At 41.3% G+C, this 20,461-nt stretch overlaps 1 protein-coding gene across 2 annotated transcripts in view; it reads left to right on the top strand.

The window, feature by feature from the left end:
- Positions 1-20,461, top strand: part of cttnbp2 (cortactin binding protein 2) — an 81,680-nt gene that overhangs the window by 25,456 nt on the left and 35,763 nt on the right. For both annotated transcript variants that reach the window (XM_023955476.1, XM_023955475.1), the window contains exon 3: positions 14,483-14,713. In XM_023955476.1, coding sequence (XP_023811244.1) covers positions 14,483-14,713 — 231 coding nt within the window. The remainder of the gene's footprint in view (positions 1-14,482; positions 14,714-20,461) is intronic.

Genomic DNA, 20,461 nt, shown 5'->3' with positions numbered 1-20,461 from the left:
TATGCTGCAAAAATGCCTATCATAAAAAAACATGTTCTTTAGTGTCCCAAAGGTTATATAGTATTGTATATACAGACATAGTTTACTCTGAAAGGCTTAAGAAAATCATGAGATATCTTTAACCTTTAATTATACAACAATAGTCATATAAACAGAATCAGTGATGGAAGTTCCTTCAGTCAATTCTTGTCTTCTTTCTTCTTTGAAGTGAGAATCCACATGTAAATAAGCTGGTAATGAAATCTACCTTCTTTCTGGTGTTTCACACAAACCCGTTGGTGGATGATCCCTTCAGTTCTCAGGAAATCTGGGTGCAGGCAGCCTCACTCAGTGTGAAGATGGTGTTTGGTTCCGTTTGGAGCTGAAGCAGAAGCCTGTCCTTCCTGTAATCACTGTGAAATCAATCTTGTGTCCTCTCACATTCACATGATTTTTTTTTTTCATTCTTTCACAACTTAGTGTAGTGGACAGATTGACACGTTCTACTTTTTATGAGGCTTTTCTCCTGCCTGAAGTGCCAAGCCACGAGTTTATATCACACATAGTCAGAAAGCTGGAACATTCAAAAATGAGAAGCTGATCAAAATGCACAAAGATTCTGAAGCCATACATAGAATTTTTGTGTAAAATCTGAGTTGGAAAAATATTTAGTTGCTCTTTACATCACTAACGTCCTAATTTTTCACAACAAGACAGAATTTAGACCTCCAGGGGGTTCTGGGAAATCAGGCGAAGGACACTTTTTGAAAACTCATTCACAGTTTTGATTCTTGTTCTTCAAAATAGTTTTTAAAAAGTCATTGGCAGTCTTTGAAACATTAGTTAATATGGCAGCAGAAAAAAGCAACTAGGAAAAAAAATACAAAGAAAACAAAACAAGGAGCTCATTCAAATCAAGACTATGGCTAAAATGATCTTAAAATGTACCATGTTTTGAATATGGCTAGTTCAAAAAAATGTATATGCATGCTGTCTTATTAGGGTTTGCGAGTGATTTGCAAAGACTCATTAGGCAAGAGACTACAGTTTTGATGTCTGATGTGAATGCCCCTTGGCCCAAACGTAGGTTACCCTAATGGTGGATCTGTGCCAAAATGGTGGGAAAGAAGGAGCCCAAAAAAGGAAAACTGGACCCTAAAAGATTTGAAGGTGTCGCAGGTGTCAAATTATGGCGGCTGGATAGCCCAGTTGGTCAAATGTAAGTCTGGCACATTGGAAATCAGGGGGCGTAGTGAACTTCATCCAGTGTGGGTCCTTGAGCAAGACGCTTCTGCTACTGCCTAACTATGTAGCCAAAAGGGGGGGCCCCCAGTGGACCCTCCTGGGCTGGTTCCCATCCCGGATAAAATGCAAGGTTGTGTCAGGAAGGGCATCTGGCATAAAAATCTCTGCCAAACCACCTGTGTTGACCCCCGAAGGGAAATGCTGAAAGGTGAACAACTACAGCAGGTGTCAAACCCATCTGGATCTTTAATAATAATATTACATTTTATTTGTATAGTGCTTTAAATGGCACACAAAGACACTTTACAACATGTGAGCAAAAACAGTAAATAAGAACAAGAGCTAATACAATAAGAATAAAAACATAAAAGGACAGATTAAACATTAAAAGATATTTTAAAAAGATGGGTTTTAAGTGATTTTTTTTTTTTCAAAATTGGGAGGTCAGTGCAGTCTCTGAGATGTTGGGGCAGAGTGTTCCATAGGGTTGGAGAAGGCTCTGTCTCCCCAATTTCGATGCTTGGTCCAACAGGGGAGGGACAAAAGGTTAGCATCGGACGAGCGCAGAGAGCGGGGAAGGGGTGTGACGCTGGAGGAGATGGGTGAGGTAGGGTGGGGCCAGGTTATGAAGGGCTTTGACAGTGATGAGGAGAACTTTGAATTTGATACGCTGAGCGATGGGGAGCCAGTGAAGGTTCTGGAGGACGGGGGTGATGTGTTCACGAGTGTGTGTAAGCAGACGGGCAGCATAGTTCTGAATGGATTGCAGCTTATTTATTATTTTGGAGGGTGTACCATAAAGGATGCTGTTGCAATAATCTAACCGGGCGGTAATAAAGGCATGAATGAGGGTTTCAGCAGCAGCAAAGGAGAGGGATGAACGGAGGCGGGCAATGTTTTTCAGGTGGAAACAGGCAGGCCCAGTGATTTGGTTAACATGTTGTTCGAGTGATAGATTAGTGTCAAAGAGAAACCCAAGGTTACGGATGACTGGTGGCGAAGAAAGCGTGGTGTTATTGAAATTAACAGAAAATTTGGAATGGATTTTGGATTTCTCATTTTACTTACTGTACATAGAAGATGGAGAAATCGGTGACAATGTCCTTCTATAAAGCTGAAGTGGGACCATTTAGAACAAGAATCTGACATTCCAGATGTTTGTGTGACAGTATTCCCATACTTTGGACTTATTTTGTGTGATGAACTTGTGACGAACTGTTGTTGTCCTTTGGAACTCTGGTTGAAGTAATTTCACAGAAGAGTTGCACTGAACACAGATGTAGAATGTTGTCTTCTAACAGTTTGGTCATTCTTTTAGCATCCCAGTGTTATTTACACTGGTCTTTGTCTGTGATAGAGCAGCGTGGTTGTGTGGGCGCATGTGTCTAAGGTGGCCAGGGTTGCTAGTCTCTGTGATTCCCAACTGTTATCTGATAGCAACTGAAAGTGTGATATCAGAGAGGCTGTTGGATACGAGCCCCAAAGCTTTTGCCCAACTTTTGCCTCTGCTGCCAAAGCTAAAAATACCCCCCCCATCAGCCCGGTCCTGTGTGTTTATACACCACCAGTCCAACCTTTGGACACACTTGTCTCTTAAAGTTTGACTGATGATGTGTAGTGACTGAGTGTGTATTGCTACTATTTATGTGTCCCCTGTGTCTGTGTGTACTAGGTAATTGTGACCATTCATTTTTGTGGAAACAGGAGTTTGAGGATGGAAAGCATAAGCAGAAAGTACAAAAGTGACACTGATTTCTTTAGACAAAAAAAAGACTAATTGTATCCATGTGCATGATGCGTCTATTATTGTCCTATTAACTGACGAACGCGCACATGCACACGGTTAAATAATAGACATTTGTGCATGCCTGTTAGGTATTTGGGGCTTTTTGTGTTTGTCTGCCCACAGTTTCTGTGAGGTTCAATCAAGCAGCAGGCTTGTGTTGGTTTGCTGTGACATTCGAGATAAAAATAGTCTGCAAGAAGCTGACTCCACCGGGCAACAAAGGTCCTGCTCACAGCTGCAAGTCATGCTCTGTGTGTGTGCTTGCACATTCACAAAATGTTTGTTTGTTCGCTCAATTCCAGTATTTTGCCTCAACATGTTTTTTTTTCTTGCCTGAGTACGGTCTATAAATGGGTTGAGATTGGACATCTCAGTGTGTTCAAATGTTTTCCTGCACTGGATAAATCTTGTGTTTTTTGTGTTTTCTCTGAGCATTCAAACAGTATCCATTAAGATCTCTTGTCTAAACTTCCTGTCCAGTCTTAACGTTTTCTTAATCACTCCAAACTAACATTTTGCCTTTTATACCAATTTGTGAGTCATTTGGTCGTAGCGCAGAGGTAAAGCAGTCGTATTCCATCCAAAGGGTTGGGGTTTACAACCCAGCTACCCTTGCGGTATGCTGACTTGTTGATGAACCTGAAACTGGTGTGACTGACAAAGGGCAACACAGGACATGACCAAAAACAACCTAAAAAACGAACCAAAACACCAGAACCCTTACAGGAGGGGCTTTAGAACGAAATATGCAAAGACATAAGAGTATCTCAACATCAAAAGTATTGAGATCAAATCTGGAGGTAGGAGATTGGCACAGGAGACTGTGGATTAAGAACATTGACTGTGTGTAGCCGCGGTTACATGGGCAAAATATCTCGATCGGATCAATGGTCGGGTTAAAATTCAACCGTGCACATGGGATCAGAAAACCTTTTTCCGATTAGAACGAACGTTCACATGGTCACACTTTCAGTCGGAATAAATCATACCATCACAATACCGCAAGCGGAAATGAGTCCCGTTGTAAACTAACAGCTGCCACATACATTAATACAGCAGCTCGGTAATATACGAGACTATCTTCCAAACGTGCTTTAATTAATGTTATGAATATTATGAAGCGCCTGTTTGCTCATCGTTTTATTTTTGATCCGTGTGGTCAGTGCTTTTTTTTGTGGAAGAACCGAGCTGGAAGAAGCCGGTGTTAGGAGAGGCTAACACGCGCTAACAACATTTAGCCTTGTTTGATCATGGACACAAAATCCAGGACCATGTGGGAAACGCTGCAATCTGCATCTTGGCTGCACGTAAATATGTGGGAATAACATCAGCCTTTATTTTGTCGGGAAACCACTGGAAACACAAATCCAGTTGATTGTTTGAAAAGTTTCTAAGGACTGAGCGACATTTCTGGTTTGAAAAGCTCACACACTGCCCCAAAGCCGCTGTGTGAGCTGGCGGCCCGAGCTCTGCTCGGACGCAGTTCTCCTGAAGCCGGCAGCCGCTAACCCAGAGCGGCGGGATGGATCACAGTCCATCCAAGTTCTCCCACACATAACAAAACAACAAAACACACACGTAACAAAGCATCCTCCCCTCCCACCAAACACACATTAATAAACCCCGCTGCTCTGCTCAGACTCTGAGACACGGTTCACTCGGTCCACCAGCACCCAAACCCGGACGCAGAGCTCGGGTGCTGGGTCACGGGGCAGGAATTGCTCCTCCCCCACATCCCCCTCATGAGGGTGTAAGAGAGGGGAGATCCGAAGAGCCAGCGGGTTGAGAGCGGAGCGGCGCTTTTCACAGGGCGTCCGCAGAGCAGCTGGTGGTCTTGTATGGGCTCCAAAGCTTTCTCTGGAGCCAAACACCATCTATACATGACGTAAACCAGAGCAGTAGTGACACACGATCGGAATGAACCATTTACATGAACAACGATCGGATCAACAATCGGTATAACCCACCTATCTCCATCAGAAAGAGATTTAGATCCGAATGAGTCTGATCGGGGCAGACTATTCCGAACGGCGTGTTTACATGACACATTTTTCTTCCGATCAGGCGTTCATTCCGATTACTTTTGCCCATGTAAACGCAGCTTGTGAGAACTGGACTGAGTGACCCCTCCCCCCAGCTTTACAAACAAGAAGTACCGCTGGCTCCAGGAAGCCAAAATCCCATATAGTTCTATAGAGCAAAAACCAGCTGTTACTCAGTCATTCTATTGGTCAGAATAGCCATTCTTACTCTGATACCTTTTTGAACATGTTCTTAATCATATTCATTTTTTGTCATGATATTTTTCAGATGACTCAGTAAACGCATTCAAAAGTTCAAACCGTTTTATTGACAAATTTAGTATAGCCTGTTTTCAAGTGGCAGGGGCGTGGACTTCCATCAAGCTCACACTTGATTGGTGGGAGTGGTTGCCGTAGAAACGCTGACTCAAGGCCCGTACACACCGGGACGAATATTCGCCAGGCGTTATTCGCCAGCGTTTTTCGCCACGTTTTTTGTGTTCACACCCAGGCGATTTTCGCTGACGATGAGCCGAGCGAACATGCAATTTCATTCCCTGACATTAGATGGCGCTTAATGTAAACAGAAATACTCCTGTACACAAGGTGGCGCTGCGCAACTTTACGCTTCTTAAAGTCGCTTTTCACTCAGAAGAAGAGTGCAAGTATTTACGCGCTTGTCAGAATAATACAAAGAAAACATGAAGATTTCAAGCACCAGTAGCTCCAACTGGTGCTTGGTTCGGGGATATTTTAGAATGTCCGTCATTATTTCTTCGCGGCAGTGCAGACGCTACTCGGCGTCTATCTTCTTCGCTGGTATGTGTGCTCAGCAAGGCAGTTTTGTGTTTGAGCGCCCCCAAGTTGTGTTTTACTGTAACTTCAGAAGCTCCAGACACGTGTGCAAAAGCGCCATTCTCATTGGTCGAATAGATTTCGACACGAGGCGTCAAAAAAAAAAAACAAACCCGAGGGTTGTTTTTTTTTTTGACGCTTTGACGCGTGGCGTTTTTTCACGTCGGTGTGCACACTCTTATTGGTGCCCTTTGTTTAGTCACGAGGCGTTAAACGTAGGCGAAAGTCGCCGGCGAAATTCGTCCCGGTGTGAACGGGCCTTCAGACTGACTCGGACCAATCACCGTTTACTGACACCTGGCTCCAACATGGAAAAAAGAAAATGGCGACTGAATTGACTTCATTTTGTTGAAGCCAGAAGTAAGCTTTTTTCCATGGGTGACATCACACTCGTTCAGTGCAGTTGTTGGTCAGAGGTTAAGCAGAAGGATAGCTGCACCTTTCAGAGCAGGAGAAAACAAACTTCCCAGACGACGAGCTCAGCCAGGCTTGCTGGGAAAAGTGAAAACTGTCAGCTAAAGGCAGACTTAGGGAGAAAATTAAAATTAAAATTCCCCCAAGACATCATAGATACCAGTCTTGGAATTGACATTTTTCACAGAATTATCTAAGCAGGCCATCTTGCTGGAGCTAATGGTGCCTTAAGTGGAAGCAAGAGGGAGAAATATGTCAAGTTGGTGGAGCAGTGCTGGAGATGGAGGTAGTGTGTGTGCCGATTGAAGTTGGGAAAAAGAGCTTTGCATGAAAGACACTATATAGAGCCTGTAGTCTCCTAGGAATCACAGGGCCATACAAATAGAAAGGCATTCAGCGACTGAAGCTGCACGATGGCTTGAGCTTAGGAGAGACGAACAGTGGACTAACTCGGATCACAGGCTGGGAATTGTAACCTCCGGTCAGGAGATCTGAAGATGACAGGACCTAAAACTGATGGACCAAAGTTAATCACAAAATGTACAGTAAATACATTACAGAATTGTTTTTGTTCTTATAAGTCCACATTAAACCTTTGGTTGAACAACGTATCGGCCAATTAGTTGCGCGCATATTTTATGAGCTGTTAAATTATTATTATTATTATTTTTTGCATTTTTCTCTTTAGATGTTAGGGACATAATTGTGTTTTAGGTTATTACTAGCCTAACTTACCATTTTCTAGCAGAGATTATTGCTGTTTGGTTGGGTTGGCAATGTCTGTACTTTATCATGGTTTATGCAAAAAGCAAAACAAAACTGATTTGACTCTCCAACTGAGTGTATGCATAAAAAGCTCAGTAGTATGTTGTGACGAAGCATCACGTAACTGTACAAAGTAGGTTTCTGTTTTCATTCACATGAGGATTACCTATTTTTAGATGGTGCTGCATTGCTTTAGCAGAGCAGGTACCTTGGATGCAAGCTAGATGTCATAGGTTTATAGTAAGCACACTACATTGTCCATTGTGTTAGTAAGATGTACAATGTGTGTTTGTGTCTGTGTGGGGGTATGCTTAGGGTATCTGGGGCTTCATTAAAGTTTAATTGTGGGATTGAGCTGAACTCATTAAACATGAGTGAGGAAAGCTGTCACTAAGTGGGAAAACTCCTCAAGCCTCCTGTCTGAAAGACAGAGATGACTACCATCTGTGTATTTGTACTGGTAAACAAATATATGGTAGATTGTATTTTCCCTTTCACACTATTAAAAAAGAACTGACATTTTCAAGATGTTTTTCTTTCAAAACAATGCTGCTGTTATCCTGCTTCATCTGACTATTCCAGAACATAACCTTGTTCGTCACATGTGCAGATGACCTCCACAAACGCGGGGGAAGCAGGAATCAGTCATCCCAGCTTTGTTTTTGGTGCCCTTTCTCCCCTGCAGGGCTGCTTATATAAGAACGGCCTAGTTCCTCACTGCTGTCAGTGAAGAAAACAAACTGCCTCTGCTGACTGCAACAATGCCTCCAGGGACGGGGCATAGCTAGCTGACCCCAACCTTCACCACAGGAGAAACAGCCAATTAGTGATTGATTTTGGAATTATTCTTTTTGATTGCAGTTTAGTTAAGAAATGCACAGATTTGATTCCAAAGGCAAAATCGAACGATCTGCCTATTGACTGAATGTTAGAACTGGACTGAGTGAGTGTGATGTCACCATAGAAAACAGCGACATCACACTTCTGGCTCCAACAAAATGAAGTCAATTCAGTCGCCGTTGTTTTGCGATTTGGACGGTGTCATGTTGGAGCTACAGTACATGATGTCAGTAAGTGATTGGTCCGAGTGGGTTTGAGTCAACGTTTCTAAAACAAGCACTCTCACCAATTATTAGTGTTCCTGGAAGTCCACACCCCTACTAATTGAATGCTGGCTCCGGAGAACCTGTCAATCAAATGTTTCAAACATTGAACGTTAGACCACATCATTTAATTGAGGCATTTGATCGGCAGTTTATAATTTAAATAACTCACAATAAAGAAAAAAATATCATGAAAAAAAGGAGGATTATCAAGAACATCTTTGAAAAAAGGTATCAGATTAAGAATGTTTATTCTGACCAATTGAACGACTGAGTGACAGCTCTTTATTTCATTATAGAAGTCTATGGGATTTTGGCTTCTTGGAGCCAGCAGGTACTTCCTGTTTGGAACTCCAGGGGGAGGGGATCACTCAGTTGAGTTCTCAAACAGTCAATGGGTCTGCCTGACTGTGGTTTCAGAATGTTTCTATACTTTCATCACCATTATGGGGAAAAATTGTTATATAGTGTTAACCTTAGCACAGCCTGAGTCGCAGTCTCTTAGGGTCCAGTCTGTAGACATGTTAGCCTCTTTTGCTAGCTGTGATTGCTCTGTTGCGACCCCCATGCTTGGTCCCTGACCCACCTCTCAGTGATGTGCCACGGCTCCGCCCCCTGGAGTTTGAAAACGGATAGAGTAGCGGTGAGCACAAGCACGATGGACGAGAACACTGTGACAGTGTGACAGATCAACTTCACTGCATAGTGGTTAAGTTATGCCTATATGTAGATGGGATGTACTGTCCGTTTAAACCAGAGGTGGGCACTGAGGGCCGCATTCCTGCATGTTTTCCAACATACCCTGCTCTGGCATGTTCTAATTGGCTGGACACACCTGAACCAGGTAATCAGTCAGGGGTAGGGAAGGAATATCTGGAAATCATGCAGACACACCGGCCCTCGAGGCCTGGAATTGCCCCCACCCCTGGTTAAAACCATACCAAAGAAAGGAGAAGCAAAGAATCGGAAGGTCCCATGGTACCGATGGAAGTGGAAGCAAACTAAGTAAAACTGCCATGGGTTTACTGTCAACATATACAGTACTGTCGTTTTTTGGTGACATACAAAAATTGGGATGCATCTTGCAGCAAACAGTAGGCGCAAATGGCGCCCCCAACCTTATGAGTGATGCTATGGCGAGCAGTGAAACCTCTGTAGCACTTTGGCATGGCCCAACTGTCATGCTGCCAGTGTACCATCAATAACGACAAAGTTTTAGGCAGGAACACAGTGTTTCTCTCCCCTTACAGGTAAGGAATGATGCTATACTAATAAACTCTTAAATATACTTCAAAATAGCTGATTTTTTTCTTACATTCTTGACTTTTGAAGTTTTATTTGTTGCACTTTTCACACCGCTCGCTCTTATCTTGCCCTTTCGTCCTTCTCTTTGAATTCCTCCATCTCTGTTCCTTTTCCTGACAGTGCCAAACAAGAAGACCGGTTTACTCATCTTTCTTGCTCTAAATGCTCATTCTTCCTTTTAATCAAATGTAGTCGGCTCTGCCTTTGGCTCGCCTGACTTGACCTCTCCTGTCCGAAGAGCTTGATGTGCATTAAGCGTTTATGTGTTTTGCTCTGTTGAGTCAAATCTTTCTGGCCCCTTCAAAGCATCCAGACTGCTGAACATGACAGCTTAGACAACTTTCAATGCTCCCCCCACTATGATCAAGTGTACTAAAGCTTTCCTTACACTTTAATCACTTCTATTGTTTTCTTCTCAGTTTAATGAGTAAAATCTTATTTTGCACAAGCCAATTTTATTTTTGTTGTGGGGAAAAGATTTTTAGTATAGCCGGTTTATAAAATCAGCTATACTGTGCCGTGGGAAATGATCCATTCACTGATCTAAAAACATTTCCCATCTCCAGGATATCAGCTCTGTGTTCATCCAAACAGGCCCTGATAAAACACTGAGAAGTTAGGAATATGAAAGATCATAAAATACTTTGTGTTTATTTGATTCTATTAAAGACACTTTGATAAAAATGACGGTTCCGCGATTTAGCTGCAGCTTCAGCTCTGTTTTCAGAAAAGTCCCGCCCCTTAACTGTCTCCACCAATCATTCACATGTCATCAGTCTGACCAATCAGAAGTGGATAAAATCTTCACTTCCTTGTTCCGATTTAGCTCCTAAAGTCTCTCAGTTCTAACATAAATACCAGCTAAAGCTCGTCTTTAGCGGTGTAGCTTTCCACAGAATCCGGTGTGAGACCGTGGAACAAGTGAACAAAACAATGAAGCTCAGAGAAGAGAGTCTGTCTGCCAATGGCTGCAGTTTTTGCACTGGATCTCCCATGATGCATAGGGTTAAAGTGACAAGTTTTAAATCTTCTTGATGAAATCAGAGGTCAACAGTTTAGTTCTCCTTCAAGGTTTGTGTTTATTAACATCCCAGAGTTTGGTCCAAGTCATCTTTACAACTGAAACACTTTTCTAATAACGTCTGGATTATTTTATATGTTAAACTTTAGAAGAAGTAATAACAACATTTTAAGAAACAGGATTAAGGTGAAGTGGCCAACAGACACATTTAAACTAAATTGAAACAATTTAATTAACTAAAAAGAAATAAAACATTTTTTGTTAAAGTTTTCAACAGCTTTCAGCTTCATGTTCACTTTTTGTGTAGCTACAGAAAACATATATATAATGTTAGCTTTTTGTGTAAAATTTATCAAACATATTGTGATCATATAATTGTTAAAAAATGACGGCTGCCTTTACACCAACATTTAAAAATATATTTAAAAAAATTAATCACTATTCAGGTAGAACATATTTCTTTGTGAGGTTACATAAAATTGCATGTTAATAAACTGAAGGAAAAAACAACGACCAGGGTAAAATGTCAAATAATTTAGTTGAAAATTATCACTTAAAACTAACCTAACTTTTATTACAACTTTTAAAAAAAAACGTTGCAGAGGGACTGTACATCAATACAGACTATAGAGTTTCTCCTTTTTTAATTATTAGATGCTGGTGTGCCGTGGGATTTTTGTCAAGGATAAAGTGCCTTGGCTCAAAAAAGGTTGAAAAACACTGAACTAGACTGAATATTTACAAATGGCCGCCATTTTGGATTTTTCTTGGTGCAAATGTTTTTTTTTTTTTAACATGTTCTTGTGGCATTTTCTAATGATGGAGGACAAATATAAAATAAAATAAGATTATGACTGTGTTTCTGAGTATTTCTTTATTCAAATCAGGCTGACTCATGAGCAGACAGAGAATTGCTGCTGGAAGATCTTGTTAATGTTACATCCAAACTACAGTGTGTGGGCTACCATCTCCATTCTGATCATCCACTGTCAGACAAATAGATCCACAAACATCTGTTTTCCTCGTCTGAGCTGGAATGTGGATCTAAACGGCTGGATAACTCCATTTTTGTGGCACCGCTAATGTTAGGTTGGAGGTGTTAGGGGCTGTAAGCTAGTGGGAGGGAGCGTAAACAAAGGGATAAAGGGAAATATAGTCTGACTTTAAACAGGTCCGTGATCACATGTAGGCGACACATGGAACAGCTCGTTAGCATCATAGCATGTTAGCATCAGTGTGTAACGACACCACTGTCTCCAAGTCAACACTTTTTATGTAACTTGGTGTTGGTGCTGTAAGTCCAACAGGTTTATCCTCCAGTTCTTACTGGATCTGTTAAAAATCCTCACATTTTCCGCTGCTTCATCAGCTTAAACAAAAAGCGGCGGGTTTTCTAGTGGGGCTTTTATTCTCTCAGCCTCATGGATGTAGCTCCTCTTTGCTTGCTGCTGTTTTCACATCTGCGCTTTGTGAGAGACCGGCGGACGGACTTTACTCTGAACAAGCGAACAGAGAGCTGGGAAAATAAAATCCTGATTTTTCCCAAAATAAATCGTCTAAAACAACAAATTCAAACTAATCGATTAAATCGAATATTCAACAAGCCCTAGGGCAAGTTAGCGTGAGAGTGTAAACAAAGGGATGATGGGAAATGAGCACTGGCTTACTTCTGCACCTACTATCCTGCCCCCAACTCTGGAGATTAATTTCTGATGAACTTCTGCTCTGCAGAAACTATGTCCTAGAAAACACAGTTTTTATAATTCTTTTTTTTTTAATCTTGCTAAAAAAAATGGCATAATCAATAACACTTTTAGCATAGATCAGAAGATGATGGGAGTGGGACTTTAAGCGGTCTCGGTTCACACAGTCAGAAGTGTCAGCCATGTTTGTGTGCTCTTCAAAAATGTTTGATGTAAACACACACTGCTCATTCAGGTTTTACATTAAATCCCACATATTTTTGGATTCTCGCTTATTTCAAATTCACAAAACCATGAGAATCATTTGTGGATCAGAATGTAGTCATTGATTCCCCTCCCCACGCTTGGATTTGACCTCTCTCCTTCTCCTACAGGGAGTCATGCAGACACCAGCAGTAATAATCCGCTGCACTGTATGGACCAAAGGCAAACAGGCTCACTTTCTTTCACGTTTGAATTACACTAAGAGTGAAATGTGCTGCACGTTGGGGTAAAACCTCCCATCATTGTGGCTGAAATGTTCCTCGGGGAGCAGCTGAATCTGTGGAGTTTTATTCTTTCTGCCTTCGTTCCCTCCTGTGAGGTTACCACATTGTCCAGTTCTTTTCAGATAGTCTGCTGCCGTGTTACTTAGCTGAGAAGCATCCCTGCTGTCAGACTTGAAAATGACCTTTAAGCACATTCCTGCCTCTGCGGCTCCCATGTTAGGCATGTGGGTTCACTGGTTTATTCTACACTCAGGAGCTGAGAAATGGTCTTTTTCCAGCTGGGCTGCATCCTCCTGTTTCTCTGGCTCAGCTTTCTGTCAGTCATTTGCTTCTACTTTCTCCATTTTCCCCTCACTGAAACATCATTTCTCTTCCTCTCGTAGAGTGTCATGAACCCCTTCACCCTGCATGCCTGAACGGTCGATACTAATAATACTGACGGCTCACTCTCAGTCTTCTGTTGCTCTTGGAAAGTGCTCTAAAGTTACAAATGTGTAATCGCCTCCACTTCTCTCTGCATCAGTAGATCACTATTTTATTGTAACTTAGTTTAACTTAGACTGCTGAGGAGCTCCGTTAGGTATGAACCCCCGGAAGCTGCTTTGGAGTGTTTTCTTCCTGGATCTGAAACCAGCCCTTCCACGGATTTGCACTTCAATTTGATTCCGTTTTCACTTTTCCCTTTCTGAGAGCTGAGCTTTTCACAGCATTTCAAATTAGTGTAAGGAGATTTAAAGTAGAACCTTAAAGGACAGGTTCACAGTAAAAGCAGACCAATAGTAGAAAAAGAAACTTACTTTAGTGAAATACTGCTGCAGGACGGAATAAAGGACTCAACAGAAGTTACATATACCGAGCTCCCGGTGAAAAACATCACAGTGTAAGAAACTATTGAAAAAAGAATGGGAGCAAAATGTCTTTTTGGGGTCAAAAAAAGTTTGAAATGCTCTTACAGAAGAACGCTTCTGTTTGAGCAAATGGTCTCCGTAAACATTTACACATTTACACAAATGCAACCAGGTTAGGTCTTCAACCACATTCGAAACTTTGTTGACCTCGAGAAGAAGTCTCCATCATGAATTTTCAACAACACCAAAAAAATCACCTTTAGTACTTTCTACAATTTCAAACTCCTCTTAGGGATTTCGATCTTTCGCCTCCTAACTCCTCAAGCAGCATTACTTGGGGAAAAAATGGTGTTTTTTTCTTTTTCCTGGGGGGGGGGCTTGCAAAAAATAATTGAGAAGCACTGCTTTGAATGGTGCATCTTTTGTACTTTTGTAAGATGAAACCTGTACATTACAGTCATGACAGAAGAAGGGAGAATGGATTTGAGGATTCTTCCATTCATCCATTATCTGTTCTTACTTAATCCTTAGCAGTTGTGGGGGGTTGCTCAATCCCAGCAGTTTAAAGATGGGTCACACTCCCAGGGACGCACTAACAAACTGCACACACTTTTACCTTTAAAGAGACTATCAACATACCTGTAAAGGGACTGTGGAAGGAAGCCAGAGAAAACCCACACATGCATAGCAGGAACACAGGAAGTAACCAGCTTGGATTTGAACCACATTGGACAGGACTGGACCTTCATGCTTTGTTGTGAAAACATCTTTTTTCAGTTCATCTCTTTTCCACACCAACAGATATCTGCTGTTGTTTGTTCAAATAAATGTATTGAAAACTTCACACTGATTACACTATGGACACCTGGCGTTAATAATAAAGTCAAGTTATTTCAACAGAACTTATGTAAAAGCAAAAATAAGCTCTTGTTGTCTTTTGTTTCAACAGGCCCAAAGAAAGGAGGTGTTTCTCCAAGAACGCTATGGACACTACAGCATAACCGACCCCTTCCTTGCACTTCAGAGGGACTTTGAGTGTAGGGTCCCTGGAGGAGAAAATGAGCGAAGGTCCTTGGGGTCCAGTCCCATTTCAGTATTGGAAGCTGTCATGGGTCACTGCAGGAAAATGCAGGAGCGCATGTCAGCCCAACTCGCTGCTGCTGAGAGCCGCCAGAAGAAGGTAAGAGAACAAGCCATTGTGTTGACTTTAAGGCTGTATTCACACCCCACACATTTGGTCCCCTTAAAGTGAACCAGAGTTCATCTCCCTTGATAATCCGGAACTGATTTTCAGTCTGAGTACACTCAAGCGGACCCTGGTCTGGGACCAGGAAAACCCTCTCTGACCCATCTTTGGAGGTGGTCTCGGTTCGTTTCCAATCAGACTGAGCTTCGGTTCGCTCTGAGATTCCTCAATCTGAATATAATCTGTCCTTGGAGCGTAACAGCTGGACCAAAACAGCCACCGTAGCTGATGTAATCAGAATAGGATTGAATAAACGGATGAACTGCGGACCAACATAAAGCAACAAATATGATGTTATCAAACAGAAAAAATTCAATTCAATTCAAGAAGGTGAAAGCACTTCTCACATGCTGTTGTGTGTGTCGTTATGACATTATCGTAAAAGCTTCCATTCTGTCCCTCAACAGAATTCTCTCAAAACAATGCCTTAACACCACAACGAGACAGCAACTCATTGTATTGTGGTTGGATGAATTCAGACTCATCCAAACAACTGATAGAAATGGCTTCTCACTGTTATCCGGGCATCTACGTGTCTTAAACACTCATCAGTGTACCTTCTTAGCTGTGTTCTTGCCAGTACACCCCCTGCAACATGACTCCCTCGGACCAAAAAAGCAAGCAAAAAGTGTTAAGCCTGACATTGGTACAGACGTTAAAAATTTGTGAGCGAAATAGAACGTTTGAATGAACTGAAATCTTCTCTCAAACAACATTAAATGACTTTTATATTCAAAGGACCTAAAGCCATAAAATGAGCTGCTGGATGACCTCCATTGTTGCGGTTGCTAGCCTCACCCTGCATGTGCCGTGATGGTCTACCTTTGAGTGAAAAGGATTACCTGAATTCTAAACCGTACCGGTCTGGACGGTACCGCTCAGTTGAAAGGAGCCTTACGTTTGCCTTAACCACTTACCAACAAGTAACCATTTACTGTATCTGAGAAGTGGACTGAGTTAGTGTTAGTTAGTGTGTGATTTTTGATCACCGCAGAGATGAAGCGGCAGGAGTTGTGGTCAAACAACCCCCCCGCCAAACACAAAATCCCCAGGCGGCGTAGTCGCACACTCAAGAAGCATGCAGCTTGCAATGGAAATGAATACAATGGAAATTAATAATTAGAACGTATTATTCTTTATTAACACATAAACAAATTACTAACTAACTTATTAACTAACTAAATAGTTGTTGTAGAATGACTATGTGTATGTGCTGAAACCAGTGTGTAAGCATGTGCGAGTATAGGAAGGAGGAGGGAGCACATGCAGTGCAAGTGTGTTGGGGTGCGTGTTCATGTTATATGTTACGGAGTGAAGGAGAACAGTAATAAAAGAAGGTTTCCCCCAGAAGAACGGTGATTGATTCTTCATCAACCTGCTCAGTCTGGAGGCTCTGACGGTCTGAACGGGGAAATGAACAACTGAAGGAAGATCCGCTAACTGCCCTGGAGAGGATCTCTCCTGCGTTTTCCGACCACGGTCAGAAAGACAAAAAAAAGTCATCGCAGGAAAGGTTCAACAAAGGCTAACCATGAACGACTGTCTTTTTAAGTGCAACAAAACAAAAACAACAAAAAGTGACCAAGTGTTTGTCTGTCGGGCCGCTTAAGTGAATCGTGCTGCTGCTCTTATTTGTCCGTCTTCATTTTGCATGACAGGAAAACAAACATGTTAGGTTTCAGCGAGGATCTTAACGCGTGACAATGTTTCCAGCCGCACTGATGCACGCTCCCATGGAGTGCTTGTAGTGCATACAGACAAATATTTTCTTGTCACTTTTGACAGAAGTGCAGACATCGGGACGCCTCTGCACTCCGCCCTCGCCCCGCAGGGTCCTCACCTCTACCTTCCCTCCTCCAACGCCCCTCGCGAGAGGGGTGCCGGGCAGGAGCGGTTCGCACCTACCGACGTCCGGACTGGGGGGGGTCCGGGCGCGGCTGCCGGTGGACCCTTGTGTCTGTGCTGCCCGCGCCCACAGGGCTCCACGGCGGTGGGGACGACGCATGTCGCTTCCGCAGAGGAATCGAGTGGGAGCGAAGCCGCGCCCGCCCAACACATAGAACCTAAACGAAACCTAATTGACATAGTGCCCAGGGTGTCCAACATTTGTCCAGTCACTGCACGAGAATACACAATTATTAGCAAAGATGAATGTGTTGATAGTTCAAATCACACACACCATATGCAGTCCTGTAACATTAAAAACAAACAAAAACAAAAAAACCGTGCGGTGATGACTCATAACCGCGGCTAATGCGGTTATCGTCACACCCCTAACGTCAACCAAAGAAAAGGGTTTACTTCAGGCTCCAACCAAATGAAGTCAAATCAGTTGCCCTTTTTTTAACAATAAGAATGTCGCCATGTTGGAACCAGACGATGTCCGTAAGGAGTGATTGGTCCGAGACGGTTGAACCAACATTTCTATGTCAACCATTCTCACAATCAGGAGTGAGCTTGTTGGAGGTCCACACCCTACCGAGGAATGTGTCTATCGAATGTTTGACATGGGGCCACATACTTTTATTGAGGCATCTGATTGATCTGTTTATAACTTAAATAACTTGCGCTACAGAATAAAACATTAAAAATATAGGATTATCAAGAACATATTAAAAAGGTATCAGATCAAGAATGGTTATTCTGACCAATAGAATGACTGAGTAAGTCTGGTTGTTTGGTCACACCACAGGTGCTGTGTTGTATGAAGTTGTATGTCAGCTTTGTTTGTGTTGGATATTTTCTGGTGTGGATTTGTCACAGATCTCTTTAGGATTATGGTGGCCCTGATAATCTGGGTAGCCAGATGTTGGCTGAGACTCTGTCCTATTTTCCTCTCAAGCTGTTCCTCTTCCTCCTCTGGAATGGAAGGGTTTGGATGCATGTTTGAAACAAGGCCAGGGGGGTATTCCAAAAAGCAGGTTATGCTAGTTACCACGGTAAGTTTGAGACTAAAGAAGTGTACAACCACCGCTTTAGGTTCCAGAAATGTAGGTATGTTTAATGGTATGTCAAGTTGCCATAGTAACTCATGCTCTGAACATAACCTGGTCTGGAGCAGGTTTAGTTGAAGGTTAGTTTGTTTTCAGAGAGGTGAAGCAGCATGGTGTGTCCATTTGAAGATGATTTAGTGGATGAAGAAGCTCAGATAATACTTTTTCCACCATGAGAGGGTGATAAGATCACATATGGATGTTGGAAAGATAAACTTTTTACATTGATCTAACTTAATTATTTGCTTCAGTTAAGACAAATCTTTCTTTTTAGTTAAGTCAGTTTAAAAACAACACGTAGTTTTCAGACATTTATTTTACTTTCATTCAATTCAATTAAGTAGGTGTAACTTTGGTGCTGCTGTTAGATCAGCACCGCAAGGAATTGTGGGATACCATTCTCTTTGCCTGTCTGGACGGATTTGGGTTTAAGTGTGGCTTTTTGACCAAATGTGTTTAGTTGTTTAGCTGTTTTACTGTGTTTTGTGTAGTTATTTGTCCAGTTATGTTTACTTCTTTCTGTATCATGAAGGAGAGGAAGGAAGAGGAGGATGATGAGTTTATTTAGCGTCACTAGTGCAAATAATGAAGCAAGAACAGCAATTAAAGTCAGAGTCATGATAACTAAATGCAGGCTGCATTTAATGCAAATCCTCACTGTATCATTCATGTCATTTTAATGAAAATATCAGAGGGCCTTAACTTAGAGATGAGAGTTCAAGAAGTACAATAGATTAAGATGGAAAAACATTTAATTGAATTTGAGAAATATTACATTTAGTTAGATAAATATGTACATTTGAGTTCTATAAACAATTATTGAGTTTGATAGACATAAGAAATTAGGTTGAATAAATTTAACTCAACTGCTTGCTACCAATTGAGTTAAATTAATTCATTTAAGTTGGATAAGTTGTGTATGTATATTTATACATATATATATATATATATATATTCTCTCAAAAGCATTTTGCATCACTTTCTTTTATTGTAAAGCACTTTGCTTCCCCTGAAGTAGTCGTAAAGTGCTAAATGAATAAAGTTTCATTCATTCATTCATAATCCTTTAATAAAATAAACAACACTATTTGTGTAGTTAAAAAAAACAACAAATAACTCTGTGATCTTCATAGAAAAATTTGTTGAGTTTTGAGAATTTTAAACTTTTTAAATATGGACGTATGATGAACAAGATGCTACATGGACTTGCCCCCCCCCTATGTCTGACTTTCTTAAGAGCTGACAGCAGTCCTTGGATCAGAGCTTCCACTCAGAACGTCCCGCCTTACAAACATTCCAAATTCCCCTTAAGCCTTTGTTGAAAACAAACCAGTCATGTAATCATTGACTCCTAAAGTTGCACTGTCCTGTAAAAGGTTTTTTATGTATGGGGGTGCAGTGGTGCAGTGGTAGGGCGGTTGACCCCTGATCGGAAGATCTTGTCAAAGTGCTCTTGGGCAAGACACTGAACCCCACCTTACCTCTGGTGGAAGGTTACCACCACAGAAGTGGTTACACAAATGCAGCTTTTGCACTGATATGCAACAATATACATTAGTAAAGTTTAAGCTGCGCAAAATGAGGAAAACTTGCGATTTGCGATATTAGTGATCAATATTGCGATGACAATACATCTTGCGATAAATAAAAAAATAGCAAAACAACTAAATACATAATGTCCATTTCACTGCAGCAATTTAATTTAAATAATAGTCAAAACATAACTTAAATTATACTCCAAATGTCCCTCCCTCAACTATGACGAGTTGGAACATCTACCATAAGAGTTTATCCGATTGGTCAAATGCATAAACGGATTTATTTGATTTCATTAAATACTTCAAGATGCCATAACACTGTTTTAGCTCATTTAAGGTAACCCTATATCGCGATTTTCGCAGTTTTTTGCTAAATGCATATTGCACAGCTTGATATTGCGATAACGATATATTTTGCAGGCCTAGTAAAGTTAAAATGCAATCAATGTAAATCAGCTGATTCTAATGCAAAGAAAAGCGGTTTTCCACATCAACCTAAATGCTCAAAAATTACATTTGTATCTTTAGGGAGATGTGGCTCTCAAAGTAGTCCCATTTATGCTCATCTTAGACATTTCATTTCATGATTGTCATCATTTAACACATAAAATATGATGGTGTAATAACCAAACCAGGAATTTAGGAAATGAGCCCATATGAGGCCCAAATCTCTGGTAAAAAAAGAAAGAAAAGAAAAGTTTAAATAAACAGAAAGATAAGATAAGATAACTTTTTTTTATGTAAAAACCTAATTTTAATTAAATAACAATTAAATACAGAAAGAAATGTGTTGGTTTAGTCCACAGCATGATTCAACACATTTTTACTAGCAAAGGATAAATGCTCTTTTAAGTTTTGGGATTATGAATGAAAGAAAAACCCACTTAAAAGAACTAAATCTTGCTCTGTTGGGATCCTCATTTCTGGATAAAGATTATTTTAACCAGACCGTCTGAGCTTTCTTTACCTCCACCACTGTCTTTTATGTAAGCTATTGAATTTTCCATGAGGTCAAGTGTGCAGCAGCACATTTTGAATGTGAGTGCTGGCGTAACACACCGTCGTCCTCTCTGCTAATGTCAACTCATAAAGGTCTTCAGTGCCTCAGAAGGTTTGCCACAGTCCTTTTTGTAAATCTGCTTCAGGATTGT

The sequence above is a fragment of the Oryzias latipes genome, chromosome 6, assembly GCF_002234675.1.
Source record: "Oryzias latipes chromosome 6, ASM223467v1".
Lineage (NCBI taxonomy): Eukaryota > Metazoa > Chordata > Actinopteri > Beloniformes > Adrianichthyidae > Oryzias > Oryzias latipes.
The sequence above is the reverse complement of the archived record's forward strand: the minus strand, read 5'-3'. Positions and strand labels throughout refer to the sequence as shown.